Source organism: Pestalotiopsis fici, assembly GCF_000516985.1.
Source record: "Pestalotiopsis fici W106-1 unplaced genomic scaffold PFICI_Scf_2, whole genome shotgun sequence".
Classification (NCBI taxonomy): Eukaryota; Fungi; Ascomycota; class Sordariomycetes; order Amphisphaeriales; family Sporocadaceae; genus Pestalotiopsis; species Pestalotiopsis fici.
In genome coordinates, this window is record NW_006917092.1 from 4,274,876 (window position 1) to 4,288,146 (window position 13,271).

At 50.4% G+C, this 13,271-nt stretch overlaps 3 protein-coding genes across 3 annotated transcripts; 2 read left to right on the forward strand and 1 right to left on the reverse strand.

The window, feature by feature from the left end:
- PFICI_03476 (uncharacterized protein) lies at window positions 1–677 on the forward strand (the record flags this gene model as incomplete). The annotated part of the gene is made up of 2 exons (XM_007832057.1): window positions 1–270; window positions 339–677. The coding sequence occupies 2 exons, from the start codon at window positions 1–3 to the stop codon at window positions 675–677; spliced, it is 609 nt and encodes a 202-aa protein (XP_007830248.1).
- Window positions 678–1,031: 354 nt separating this feature from the next.
- On the reverse strand, window positions 1,032–2,774 carry PFICI_03477 (uncharacterized protein; the record flags this gene model as incomplete). The annotated part of the gene is made up of 3 exons (XM_007832058.1): window positions 1,032–1,140; window positions 1,201–2,067; window positions 2,203–2,774. The coding sequence occupies 3 exons, from the start codon at window positions 2,772–2,774 to the stop codon at window positions 1,032–1,034; spliced, it is 1,548 nt and encodes a 515-aa protein (XP_007830249.1).
- A 1,955-nt stretch (window positions 2,775–4,729) lies between these two features.
- Window positions 4,730–6,494, forward strand: PFICI_03478 (uncharacterized protein; the record flags this gene model as incomplete). The annotated part of the gene is made up of 2 exons (XM_007832059.1): window positions 4,730–5,401; window positions 5,487–6,494. The coding sequence occupies 2 exons, from the start codon at window positions 4,730–4,732 to the stop codon at window positions 6,492–6,494; spliced, it is 1,680 nt and encodes a 559-aa protein (XP_007830250.1).
- Window positions 6,495–13,271: the final 6,777 nt, after the last annotated feature.

A 13,271-nucleotide genomic window follows, 5' to 3' on the forward strand; every position in this document is an offset into this window, starting at 1 on the left:
ATGTCTTCGCAAGGCCGTGACAATATCGCGGGTCTTCCACAGTCGCGCATGGATGATGCGATTGTTCTCCCAGCACGACCCGAACCCATCAGGCTCAGCCGGGCGGAGACGGCTATCATCGTCGTTGATATGCAGAATGCATACTCATCGGAGGGGCGCTATCTGGACCTAGCAGGCTTTGATGTTTCCGGCACCCAAGACACCATAGCCAACATCAAGAGGACACTGGCCGCTGCACGTGCTGCTGGGATGCAGGTTATTTATTTTCAGGTCTGAAATCAAGTATGGCATACTGCTTCTGATGCAGCAGTGACTGACTCGTCGCTCTTGTTGTGCAGAACGGCTTTGAAAAGGACTACCATGAGATTGGTGCCCCCATGTCGCCAAACTGGTACAAGTCGCACGCACTCAAAACTATACGGGCCAGACCTGAGCTACACGGACAGTTGCTGGTCAAGGGCACGTGGGATCATGCGACTGTCGACGAGCTGAAACCTCTCAATAACGATATCGTGATACCAAGAATCGATACAGTGGTTTCTTCAATACAGGTGTCGACAGCATTCGGAGAGCTCGGGGCATTCGAAACTTGGTCTTTGTGGGTGTGGCCACAAACGTCTGCGTCGAAACCTCGCTCCGTGATGCATTTCACCTGGAATACTTTTGCATACTCCTAGAGGACGCCACTCGCTCCAATGGACCCGAGTTTATTGCAACAGGCTGTTCTGTTCAACGTTGAGAAGTTTTTCGGATGGGTCGTGACGGTACATGACTTTTGCGAGACGCTGGCTCAAGCAGAACCAGTTGCTCCAGGCCACTGACCCCTGCTGCCACAGTCAAGATGCCTCAATTCTATTCCCAAGCGACAAGTGCCAATTACAAACAGCCTCGCTTCCACGGCTGAGCGGGAATAACCACTGGTCACATGAGGGAACGAGCTACAACTGAGCTTCAGATTCTGCCTTGTGAGGACCAAGTTATGCTGTTTTGCCATATTATATATCTCTAGAGGCGCACGTTTTCGTACCTACTTAAACATCACGGTACCGCAGTGGCTGGAAGCTTTCTTGTAGGACGGATGAGTTTCGCTGCTCCAGCTCCATAACGAGTTGTCCGAACAAACCGTTTGCCCAGGTGAACCTAGCACGCAAAGATGTGTCAGTCGAGGGGGGAACACGGGATCCATAATCAGTGACCTACCATTGTCTAGTCCATGTACTGGCACTATAGGCATCGACACTCTCGTGTATAAGTCCTAGACCCGCAGTACTTTGCAGGACTTGCTTGATGGAAGATATGATTTCTCCATCTTCGCTGCTTGTCATGGCTCTCATGATGACTGACATGGGCCAGGTCGCCCCGGGTCGGATGTGCGGGCTCCCAACGCCGCTGATGATGGGACCGCTGCAGTACCACGGATTCGCCCGGCTTAGGACGAATTCCCTGGTGTTTTGGTAAATCTCATCCGTCTTGTCTAGGTATCCCAGAAAGGGCGCAGACAAGAGGGATGGGACATTGGCGTCATCCATTAGACTACGTCCTCCAAATCCGTCAACCTCGTAGGCATATATTTCCTTACCGCTGGGTGCCCTGACAATACCCCATTCCTTGATGGCTTCTTGCACCTGCGTAGCCATGTCGCGCATCTCTTGGGCCAGTCCAGCGGGCGCGTTGGGAAGCCGTTCCATGATATCGGCATTTGTCGTCAGGTACCTGGCCATCATCATATTGGCGGGAATGCTCAGGTCAAAGATGGCCGCGTCGTCGCTCGGCCTAAAGGGGGAACGGATCAAACCAGTATCATTGATAGGGTTAGACATGCCATTATTTCCTAGCGTCCCAAATGCCGTCATTGTCTGTGACTGAAACGTGTAGGCCGAACGAACCCATTTACCATCCTGGTCGTACGTGGGCTGTTGCATCGCCCTGGAAGCAGACAGTATAGACTGGATGGCATGCACCCACTGAAACTTGCCAAAGAAATCCAAGTCACCAGTTGCAGTGTAGTAGTCATGAGAGAGCTGTAGAAAGCCGCCGAAGTCGTCGAGCTCGAAATTGCAAGTGTATCTATGTAATATTGTAAGCGACTATACAGTTGTATACCATTTCTCATAGGATGGGATGAGTAGGCGTTGTACGCAGCTGGAAAAGGAGGAAGGGGAGGTGGGTAGTAGTAGTAGTAGTAGTAGATCCGCAGCTCACACAAAATTCCGGTTATAGGATGGAGTGACAGAGTAGATGCCGCCGTTACTGTCTGGAGGAAGTCCGGACTCTGTCGGCGGCTGAAAAGCGTTACAGTAAGGGTTGACAACCAAATACCGGGCCTGCAGGTTGATGACGCCGCGGAAAACGGAGGCAACGTCGTCGGCAGGGCTGCTCAGGACGTATTTGTAGGGGGCGACCTGATTGGCGCTGTCGCGCACCCACATGGCATTGATGTCCCCAGTGATGACAAAACACAGCTCTTCCTCGGTGTTGTTGGCAGCCACACCCCGCCACTTGATGGCCGTGTCCAAGGTATTGGGCCAAGTATTCTCGAACAGGCGGGAGAGATCCGGATCCCAGATCTGGTCCTTGACGCGCGTGATGGCATCCTCGACGAGAGTGGAATTGAAGGTGCGACATGCCGGCTCGGGTCTCATATAGGACAGACGAAAGGCCCCATCCGACAGTGGCTCGTGTTGCCGCCGAGAGTAGTCGGCGTAATTTGGGCAACTTGCACTGACCCCGACGCCGAAAAGTACGGCGGCAGCGGCTCGCGCACGGCTCCACATCGTGTGTGTGTGTGTATGTGTATGTATATGTCAAGTGCCCAATGTTCCCCGGACTTTGAGAAGATATTCTTGACTCACAACACACGCCGCATATGACAATGAGCGGCGCCTTTGTCTTTTCTCCCTCTGCGGTCTGGTTTCAGCCCGTCGCGACAGCAGGCACTCAGCGGCACAGACCAAGAGAAAAAAAAGAGGGCATCAGACAGTCCGGGGTTTTATCCTCCGATTTGACTCAGAAAATGTGTCTTTTTCACCATTCCTCCCCGGAAAGCCACACGCAGGCGGCGGCGCAGCCAGATGCCGCTCTTGGCAGGTTGCATCGACTGTATGGTACACTTACAGAGTACTAGGTAGGGAGGCAGGTAGGCAGGTACAGTACCTAGTCTGAAAATGAGTGACCATTATTGATGACTGATGCGGAAGTGGCTCTTTCTCCAACAGATTTGTATACCTGTATTGAGTGTATAAACGCAAGCCATGAGCTGATGATACAGACCATTATGTACGGAATACCGACGCAGACAAGTGTGATTTAGCAGAGTAGGCGGGCAGCTGAGTACTACCTATGCCATTTCGGAAGCGGCAGCACATGCACACGCTGTAACTCGCATGTACACTGGAGCGATACATGATCACAAGTTCTAAGTCTTCTCAACTAGGTCGGTACGCATGTTGTGTATAGTGTACTGACGAAAGAAGAAGAATTATGGAGAGATTACTCTCTAGGTTCGATCAATCGGGTCGACGTTCAACCCTATGGGAACTATCTAACCTAGGGAATCGATGGCCAGTGCGAAATGAGACTTTCTTACCTCTTGAAGAATAAATAAATTACTACCAAGCTAGTAGCCTGGGTATTGCCATTGCCCCGCCATCATTTGGCCAATCACGATGGTCTCAAAAAACACCTCGTTGACATCAATTACCTCTGTACATTTCTTTACAAAGGTACTACAAACAGATTCGAGCGTTCATGTATACGGTAGTTTTGTTTCTTTGCTCATTGATGATTGAGCAAATTTACATCTGAATGGTTCGGGTCTGCCTAACATTGGTCATGTCAAGGCGACCACTGCTATTGGCATTTCCGTTCACATGGCATATCCCAGGCAAAATCCCTTCATACCTACCTGCCAGCTGCGTGACCGCGTCGCGACTCGGACAGCGAGCTTTCGAATCGCGAAGGCGCTGGAAAAAAAAAAAAAAAAAAGATGCCCCCCGGGGGAAACAAACGCGCAGATGGGCTGGCCCGCTTACAGGCTCCGCTCCAGGGGAACTGCATTTGCTAGAATCTGGAAAATATGGAGGAATATGGGGTGGGCCTCGGCCGCTACAGCGATTCCCGTCGCGCGGAATCGCTGTAGCGGACGTCATAACAGGGCTTATCGTAGCGTTATCGCATCCTTTTCCCATGCTCCATCAGTGCTCGTGAGCGATTTTGATTGATTGTCTCCGCCAACGGCGCCGGATCCTCGGATGCGCCTCGACTCTTGGGCATTTCGATTCGCCAGGAAAGGGCCCCGACCACAGACAGACCAGGGCGTGACGCAAACTCTCTTTTCCAATTTTCATCCTCTGTCCGTTTTCTTTCTTTGATTTCTCTCTTCCTCTGTGCCAACGACGTCTTCATTGCCGCAGTTGTGGACAAGCAAGCAAGCAAGCCTGTGCAAAACCCTACTCAACGTCGCCGAAATCTCTCTCTATCTCTTTCTTTGGTTGTGTGTGAAGAGAGCCAGCCGGGTGCAATTATTTTCTCCTGAGCACCTTGTCGCTGTTCCAATGTCGCCAGTCTGATCGACCCCGCGATTCTCCGAAACATTGTGCGCTCTCCTCGAATCATTTACTCATGTTGGATACTGGCTCCTTCTCCTCGAGTATCGAAAAACGAAACACTGCTGCTGCTCTCCCTGTATGTGCCTAGGGCCCTCGAGCTCGCCGCCAGCTCTTAGCCCAAGATGCCCATCTTCGATGCCCGCGACATCATATCCAATGATCCCAACAACAGCACCGATTACATCATTGGCGATATCCACTTCAATCTGACCACTCTGAATTACTGGAACTATACAATCTATGGCAATGGCACAATATCCAATGGCTCATGGTGTTTCCTCACCTTTGAGCCTTATATCCCGACCCTCCTCTATCCCAACGGGTCCTTTGTCAACAGTACCTGGTGTTACACGCCCGTCAATCCAATCGGCACTCGCGGCAAGGTTGGCGTCGCCTTTGCCGTCCTCTTTGCCGCCTCGCTTGTCTTCACTTTGCTCAATCTGACCAGGCACGGCAAGCTCTATCTTCCCGTCACCAAGAGGTTTGCGCCCATTGGTCGCCGTTGGCAGTGGTACTGGGCCATCTTCGTGGCTGTGGCCGCCATGATTGGCCTCTTCACCGGCGTTGATGTGGATCGCTACTATCTGTCCTCCATCCCCATTGTGCTGAACAACTTCTTCTGGTATCTCTTACAAATGGGAACCATGGCTATCGTCTGGGAAGCCGTGCGTCACTGGGGAAGCTGGATGGAAAGGCAGTTTATCGACCCAAATCCCTTTGTCTTGCAACAGACCGACAAACGAGGCATGTTTGAACTTCTTATCCCACTGGTCTTTTACTTCTGGGTTTGGCTGGTAAGCACACAAAAGCCCCTTGCTACCGATTAAACAACTCTGCACCATCCTAGAGGTCCAATAGCTTAACCAAAGAACACTATAGAATTTCTTCCTCATTATTCCTCGTAACTGGGGTAATCTCGAGCTCCAGAGGTCTGACGAGCAGACTGCCATGTTTGCCGAGCCTACCGCTACGGACGGGCGGTTCAAAGCTGCAACGTTTTGTCTCTTCGCAGCTTGGCTAACCATTCTCATCTCGCTGATGCACTCCTTGCACCATTACGAGCAGCGAGGCCGCGGGTTCTTGAACCGCATGATCGGCGGCCTTGGCTACATGCCATTTAGATTTGCGCTACTTCTGCCCATTTCCTTGGCCGTCGTTGCGTATCAGGGTCTTGCTGCCTGGGACTTCTCCCTCTCGCCCATGAAACAGGAAACCAACTACGTTGCCATGTATGTCGGCGGCTACTTGCCGGCCCTTTTGATCGTCTTCATCCAAAACATTGCAGGCTTCATGAGGCAGAATGAAGACAAGGCCCTCATCCAGCAGCGCAGGGCACGCGGTGCTACCCTCGACCGCGAACTTGGAATCGTGCATAAGCCGGCTTGGTGGAAGCGAGTCAACGGTGAGCATAGCGAGGGAGGCATGAGGAATGCCATCCTGCGCAACGTTCGCGAAGTCGGTGGAGGACGCGCGACTGGGCAGAATGTCGAAGCTGCCGCCGCCACCAGAGCACGCGAAGCCGAGGTAGCTGAAAACGCCCAGCCCATTGAGATGAACGAGATACGGCGCACAAACAGCATTGCCAGCAGCATCAGGACAGGTGCGACGGCTCCACCACCCTATACTCCGTACAGCGGAAGGTCGGACCAGCGGAGATCAGACCGAACTATGCAGGCTGCCGCTGGTCTTTTATTTCCCAATTCAGGGTCAGCGACGACGAGCACAGCAGCAACAACAACAACAACAACAGTTGATAGGGGTAGAAGAACCAATGTATCGCCTGGAACTCAACAGAGGCCGGGTACGAGTGAAAGGAGTAACAGCACCCAGAGTGGTGTTTCTCTGGACGGTCAGCCTCAACAGATTAGAAGCATGTTGGACGTATAGACATGGCCAGAGGCTGAGATCTGCCGGAATATGATGTTTACTCATTCGGCCCAACCATTTTATGCATTATGACTTGTGATACGGCGCTCGGGTTTCGGGGCTTACCAATCATTCGAATCCTGTATCAGGTTCGAGATTTGCATGCTTTCTTTATGCATGCTGGAAAGAACAAAATAAATATTATATAGTGTTAATGCTCAATTTAAGAAAAGAGGAAGAAGAGATGCAAGGTAGATAACACCTCGGATCCCCTAGCACACATAGTATCAAATCAGTGGACAAGTGATGCCTCGACATGTTCGAACACCACTGATCGTAGGTGAAAGAGGTGCGCAGCCATGTCTACAGATACTCTTATGTGCAGGTATGCTCCCAGAGAAACACACCCATACTATAATAGATCCCAGGTACACAAGGTACCCTACGATCGGGATTGTCAACATGGAAATTTACAGACAGTCCACTTGAACGGCTTCATACGCTTCTACTCTTTGGACTTTACAAGAAGCATGAGAGTTTCAGAGCCCGAGTAGTGTTGGCAGCATAGGTTTGTAAGGCTATTATTGTACAAGGCGCGTGATGCCTCGCAGGCGTTACGGTCTGTAGGCGATGGTGTCTTGAACCGGCCTGTGTGATGTAGGCAAGACGTCAAAACATGCAATGCTAGCTAGGTTGTTCCGAGGAAGCTCCGCGGGCTCCAGGGACACCATCTCCTTGCATCAAAAGCTTACAAGAGAGAATTTGAAGTTAACGCTGCCTTCACTTTTGCTCTATTCTTACGGATATCCTATGTTCACGATCAAGGATCACTTGCTGTCTCTTACAAGACGCGAGGACATGTTTCAAAATGGTCACGATCCACCATTGCAAGACTGACCTGGCATCTACCTACTCTTGGCTACCAGATTTTGCGCAGCACATGTAAAGAGACTAGTTGAAGTCTCATGATGTTCAAGACATGAGAGACAAAATTGCCAGCTAGTCACTTGACTCGAGTGCCTGCTGCATTATCCTCGTTCTTTTGACTCCGAGTCCGTGAGACAACGCAGCCGGACCACCGTGGTCGATAGATGAGCTCCGTTGTGGCACTCAGACGACCGGTGCCGACTGTTGGCCAGCGGGAGTGCACTCAGAATGGTTCAAATTGAGCTGGCATTTCAAGGGCCCCAACCACCAACATAAGACGCCCAGGGACGATGCAAAGGGAACTTTGGGGGGGGGGGAAAAAAAGGGTTCACATCCGCAGGCCAATTCTTCAAGGTCTCAAGTATCAAGGATCCTCCACCCGGACCTACGATTCACGGGGGAGGAAAAAAAAAACCTACATCTTTGCTACCGATGGTGAGCTTTTCTCTGTCCTTTTCCCCCCTCCTCGTCTCCTGCCCAATTCGAAAAATTGTAGGCTTTCCAAGTGCAAAAGAGAAGCGATGTGTATGCAAGTGTTGACCATTAAGATATCTTCTTTCGAATTGGTAAAGAGAGCCTGAAACCGAATAAGATACGAATAGATGGGCGATGATGCGATACCCACGGCAAAAGCTCGTGTCAAGAAAACTTCTGGACAGACTGTCAACGACCTGAAATATCGTCTAACCAGAGCAAGAAGCTTCTCACCGAGCTTCTTTGATATACGCTTGCAGCCAAATAGCCAAGGATCTTGAATGCAGCCCGTATCAGAGTTCAAATGCAACTGGCTACAGAAGGTAGGGGAGACAAACACGGGACCTGGCAAACAATGGCTGTGCACAGCATCATGTACATCTGGACATTATATTGACGTGATCAACGTCTTATTCGATGTTGCCAGGTGACAATCCTTGCAAAGATGAAGGAAACTGCCTGCTCAGACTGAGGGTAGATGACCCTGATTAAGAACTGGTTTGTCTACGAGTTGGTAATGACATGAATTTCCCCGAAAGTGATACACCCTTATATGCAATAGGGTGTAACTGGAATAGACGCAGCCCCAGGGACATAATATCAAGGTTACACGGCATATGCTACCGGCACTAGAAAAGTGCTCTGGCAATACATACCCATGGACCCAAGAGCGAGTCATCACGGTGGCGGTCAGGCAAGGTGGACTCGACACAAGAATGCGGACCAAGATTCGCCAAGTCACCATGTAGAAAGCAATGGAAGAAGGATAAAGTAACACGTAACCCGGCCTCCCACTTATTCATCGATACGAAAGCCAAAATAGGGAATCGCCCTTGCTTGAAAGGAAATGCACGCAAGCGCGAAGTATGTCTGTTGCTACTTGTTGCTTCCGGATACCCCGACATACCGAGAAAGTGAGTGAGATCCGAGAGATGGAGCAAAGGAAGAGACGACCGGCGATAAGCGGGAGGGGAACCTGAATCTCGGGCGAATCGAATCACCAGACGTGCGGTCTTGTGCCTTGCATTTCACGGCATGATTGGTGCCATCCCAAATGGTAAAGATGCTCACCCCTTGCGGAGTGCCCAAGCAGGTCGCCAGGAAAGGGAAGCAATAACCGGGGTGGCTCTCAAGGGTCGTTTGCTCGTTCGCTGTCCTGTCTTTTTTCGAGGTGCCATGCGTGTCACTGTATATAAGCAGGAAGAGAGCCTCGTGATAGTAAAGTCGAGGCTCGTTGGCTACTAGCAGCCCTCGGCGGGTGATGCACGAGATCACACGTGAGACATTGCTCAGCCGCCAGGAACATGAATACCAATCCGCGCTATGATTCTCCCACGGGAGGAGAGAAGAAGAAGAAAAAACATGTTAGCCATTGTATGTGATCCGAGGACCTCACAATATCAAGACTCATTAATACATAGTGGGCAAGCACCGTACGCAGCAAGACAATGGGTGTCGGTCTCGATAGATTGTGAACTCCGCACCCTGTATGACTCGAGAGGGCGCCTGCCTTTCTTCTGCCTGTAAAGAAAGGCCCCTTCTCCAGAAAGAAACCAAAAAGTCAAAGGGGTTGGGTAGTTGGGCAGGTCCAGAAGGGGCGGGGGGGCTCAGTCAGAGATGGGAGTCAGTCAGTGACAGCACAGCATAGCAAAAAAAAAAAGTCTTCTAGAAGACATGAGCATGAGTGAACAGGGATCCCCGCTCGTCTGAACCCCTCGGTCGTAGACATCATGGCCATGTGTCTGCCTTCGCTTGTTAACATGAAACTCGCAAAGACCAGTCATGATTTGGCGCCATGGCTTGCCAAAAGGTCCACCCCACGGGAATATAGAGAGAGAGGGAGAGAGAAAACGACAGAATGGGAATATCTAGGCTATTTCCGGCATCATCAATGCCAAAAGACGACTCCGTGGCCACAAATGTCCGCGATTACGAATCAGCCTGACTGTGCACACACTCTGTTCGTGTGGTGGTAGGCCGGCTAACTTGGCTTTATTCGTGATGGGAGGTGCCGGAAAAATTACCAACACAACCTGAGCCATATATCGGCAGCTTCCATAATGTGTTGGCGGTACGGGAAGTTTCCTTTTTGTAGCGGAGGCCGTGGGAAGACTGGCACCGATGGGTGGCAGTTGGGCAAGGTTCACATCGCTGCACCTTGTCCCACCAGTACGTGGGTATGGCGTCCGAGGAAGAAGAAGGCTTTGGCCGGCATGGGGAGGGGCCGCGGGGTTTGACACTCGGTAGTACGTATGTAGTTCGCCCAAGTTCGAAATGCACGAGAGGCAAGAAGAGGCAGACAAGGTAATTACTCACCCACTTACTCATTCACTTGTCCGGTCAGTCACTCGGTCACTCGATCGCTCAAACAGATAATCACACATCCTGCAACTGGCTGTTTGTCTATCTAGCTCGGGTGATAAAACATCAAGAGGGAAGGTTGATTCCAATTTGTTTAATTGCTTACCAGCTCGTTCGACGCGGCAGAAAAGCAGGGTTGAGCCCAGGTGGATTTTATATAGCTACTGCTAGGTGGCACCGAGAGACAGAAAAGCCAAGCGTGCCTGGGAATATTATTATCTTGTATCGCAATGTGAGCCCCAATCAAATCGTTTTCCGGGCCAGCGCGCTTCTGACTCGGAGACCTGAGGTAGAATAATGCATGCATGTACCTGACATTCAAACTATACAATGCATCACCGACGACGACGACGGGGCAATATCGCTTGGCTCGAATCAGAGCATTGACAGACAGGCAGGCAGACAAGAGAAAGAGAGCGTTTAATTAATTATTTATTTTTTTCCCTTTGGGGGGGGTTTTTTTTGTTTTGTTTTTGTTTTGCGAAAGGAGGGGGTTCGGGAAAATACCTAACAAGGCGCTGCTGTCGCTGCAGTCTCCCAGCGTCAGCCCTGCCCATGCAGGCCGCATATCAGCACGAGCTGCAGGTGCTTGCTTGGGGTGGCATCGGAAGAGTGCAGCAAAGTCAGGGACTGGCCGAACCAAGCAGGTGTCTCGATCCCATCTTCAGAGGTTGCCTGGGCCCTTCTGGGCCATGATGAGCATATTTACATTGTTGCATTTAACCGTTTATAGAAGGTTATCAATGTTTGCAAAAGCAGATACATGTGAATGAGAATGGTTGACTCTTTTCGAAAAGCGGTAACGGGAATCTGAGTAAAGCTGAATGAGCATTCTTGAAATGTTGCTACAGACTTGATCAAAATATATATATATATATTTATTTTAAAATTGATTTTAGGATATATGCCTGTCAACGTGGACAATCAGAGGCATCAAAAGTGCATCATGAAGAGAAAAGCTCTCAATTATTTAGCCAGGTCTGTTTTCTTTTTTTCTTTTTTTTTTCTTACAGATTACCCCACGGTGGAGTATAGAACAGATGGCTACATGAGATACATGGTCAAATATAGATATACGCTACCTATACACTAGACAAGATGCTAGACCAGATCGATTGTGTTAGAACCGTCCCGTGGCTACTGCGTCAAAAGGCCGCCAAGGGTCGCAGATCCCCGGCCGATCTCGTCTTAGCCACTATCGAAACAGGTCGTACCTGCAAATGTACACAGAATTCCCAGTCTGCCAAACCTCTATAGGCCTAGGTAAGTAGAGTAGGTTAAGGTAACTAAAGGTTGGCATGGTAGAGGCATTCCATCTGCCCAGTGGGAATGCGTGATTCAATGTTTCACACCAACGTGAATTCACATGCTTAGGAGATTGTGACTGACTAACAAACTGGCTGGCTGGGCTATCTTGCGCTTGTTTTGTTTGTTTGTTTGACGGGGAGGCTGAAGAGACCACGAATGCTTACTGTCCTGAGGTCATACCTGCGGTGAGCTTGTAGGAACGCTTGCCTAGGTACTGTATCTATGAGAATACTTTGCACTGTTGTGTGACGGATTCAAGGTGCTGGGACTGGTCATCCATCTATGTATCCATTACCCCCCCCCCTCATGGCCCCTCACTACCGGCCGAGACTTGCACTGCTTCACAAAAGCATCCTCCGAGGAACGACTACCTGGATTACCATGACTTGGGTATGAAAGCCGTAGGAAGAAGGATCGTTTCGATCGGCCATACATGGCAACAAGCGGTATTCACGAAGGAAGGCTGGCTGAAATTCGAGACAGACAAGGCGGTGCGAATACCGCAAAGGCATTGCTTCCTTTTGCCTGGGAACATGCACACCCCGCTAGTGTCCCATGACGGGTACGGATAGTTGGAATGTGTTTTTGCCCGGCTTAGTCCTTAAAACTCCTCTCAAGGAAAGTCAGTCAGTCGCCTTGATAGAAGCGCAATAGATTCAAGGAAAGCTTTTTTTTTTTTTTATCTGTTGCCAAATTACCTACCACTTCCTACCTGCTGGTAATAAGACTTGACTGTCTAGTTAGTCAAAGAGAGGCGGGGAGAAGAAAACAGAGAGAAAGAGATGCTTTCCCCCCTCCAAATCAAGGTACATACCCTATATTCACTAGTGTAGATGGAAGATAGCGCAGTTTACTGTACGCTATCGTGTGTATGGCTATAATAATAGTACATAAGCACATTAATAATTGTGGAGTGCAGTTGGTTGGTTATTTTTTTTTTCCCCTTCGAGGAACCGGCAAATGGCACTCGTCTGGTGCCTTGCTTTTGACGCCGCGCGCTGACACTTGATCGGCTTGACTGCCCCTTTGCCCCTCCTTCAGCCCCTCGAACCCCTCTCAGATGTCAAAAATGCGTCGTCTAGTGTTGAGATGGTTGGTTGGTGGTGTGTGTGACGAGGGGGGTTCGGGGAGGGGCTCGGGGGACTCTTGGGTCCTGATGGGTGATCTCCTGCCTCCTCCCAAGCCTCCTCCTCCCACCTCACCAACAACACAACCTAGACGGTTGGCAGGGACTGATTGACTGGCAAAACTGGCGAGAATGGGGGATCTCTCTGCTTTGCACACAGCACATACCATGACGGACTCCACAGTTATCTGCAGAGGTGCCATGGGTTAGCTTAGCCCTGCACGACCGTGGTCCTTGTCATGTGGAATATGCGTGGAATACCTCGTAGTAGGTAGCAGTCTAGTATGCCCTGGCAACAGATTAGTTTCTGGGTTTCCCAAGATTGTTGACAGGAAGGCGGCAAACTGGCGGATGAACACCAGAATCAGTCAGATCAGCCAGATCCATCGCCAACGCGCCAGCACCAACACCAGGCACCACCTACCCTTAGTGCACACCGCCTTAGCCAATCGCGCCTTTTATCTTCTTCTTTCTTTTTTCTTTCTTCTCCTGCTTCTTCTTCATCTTCCCGTTAGTCCCCCTCTTGGTGAACGAACGAGCACCACCCACTTGGGAGGGCAAACCAAGGCAAAGGAAGGCATTCATTCGTTAGTGCTTGTCCA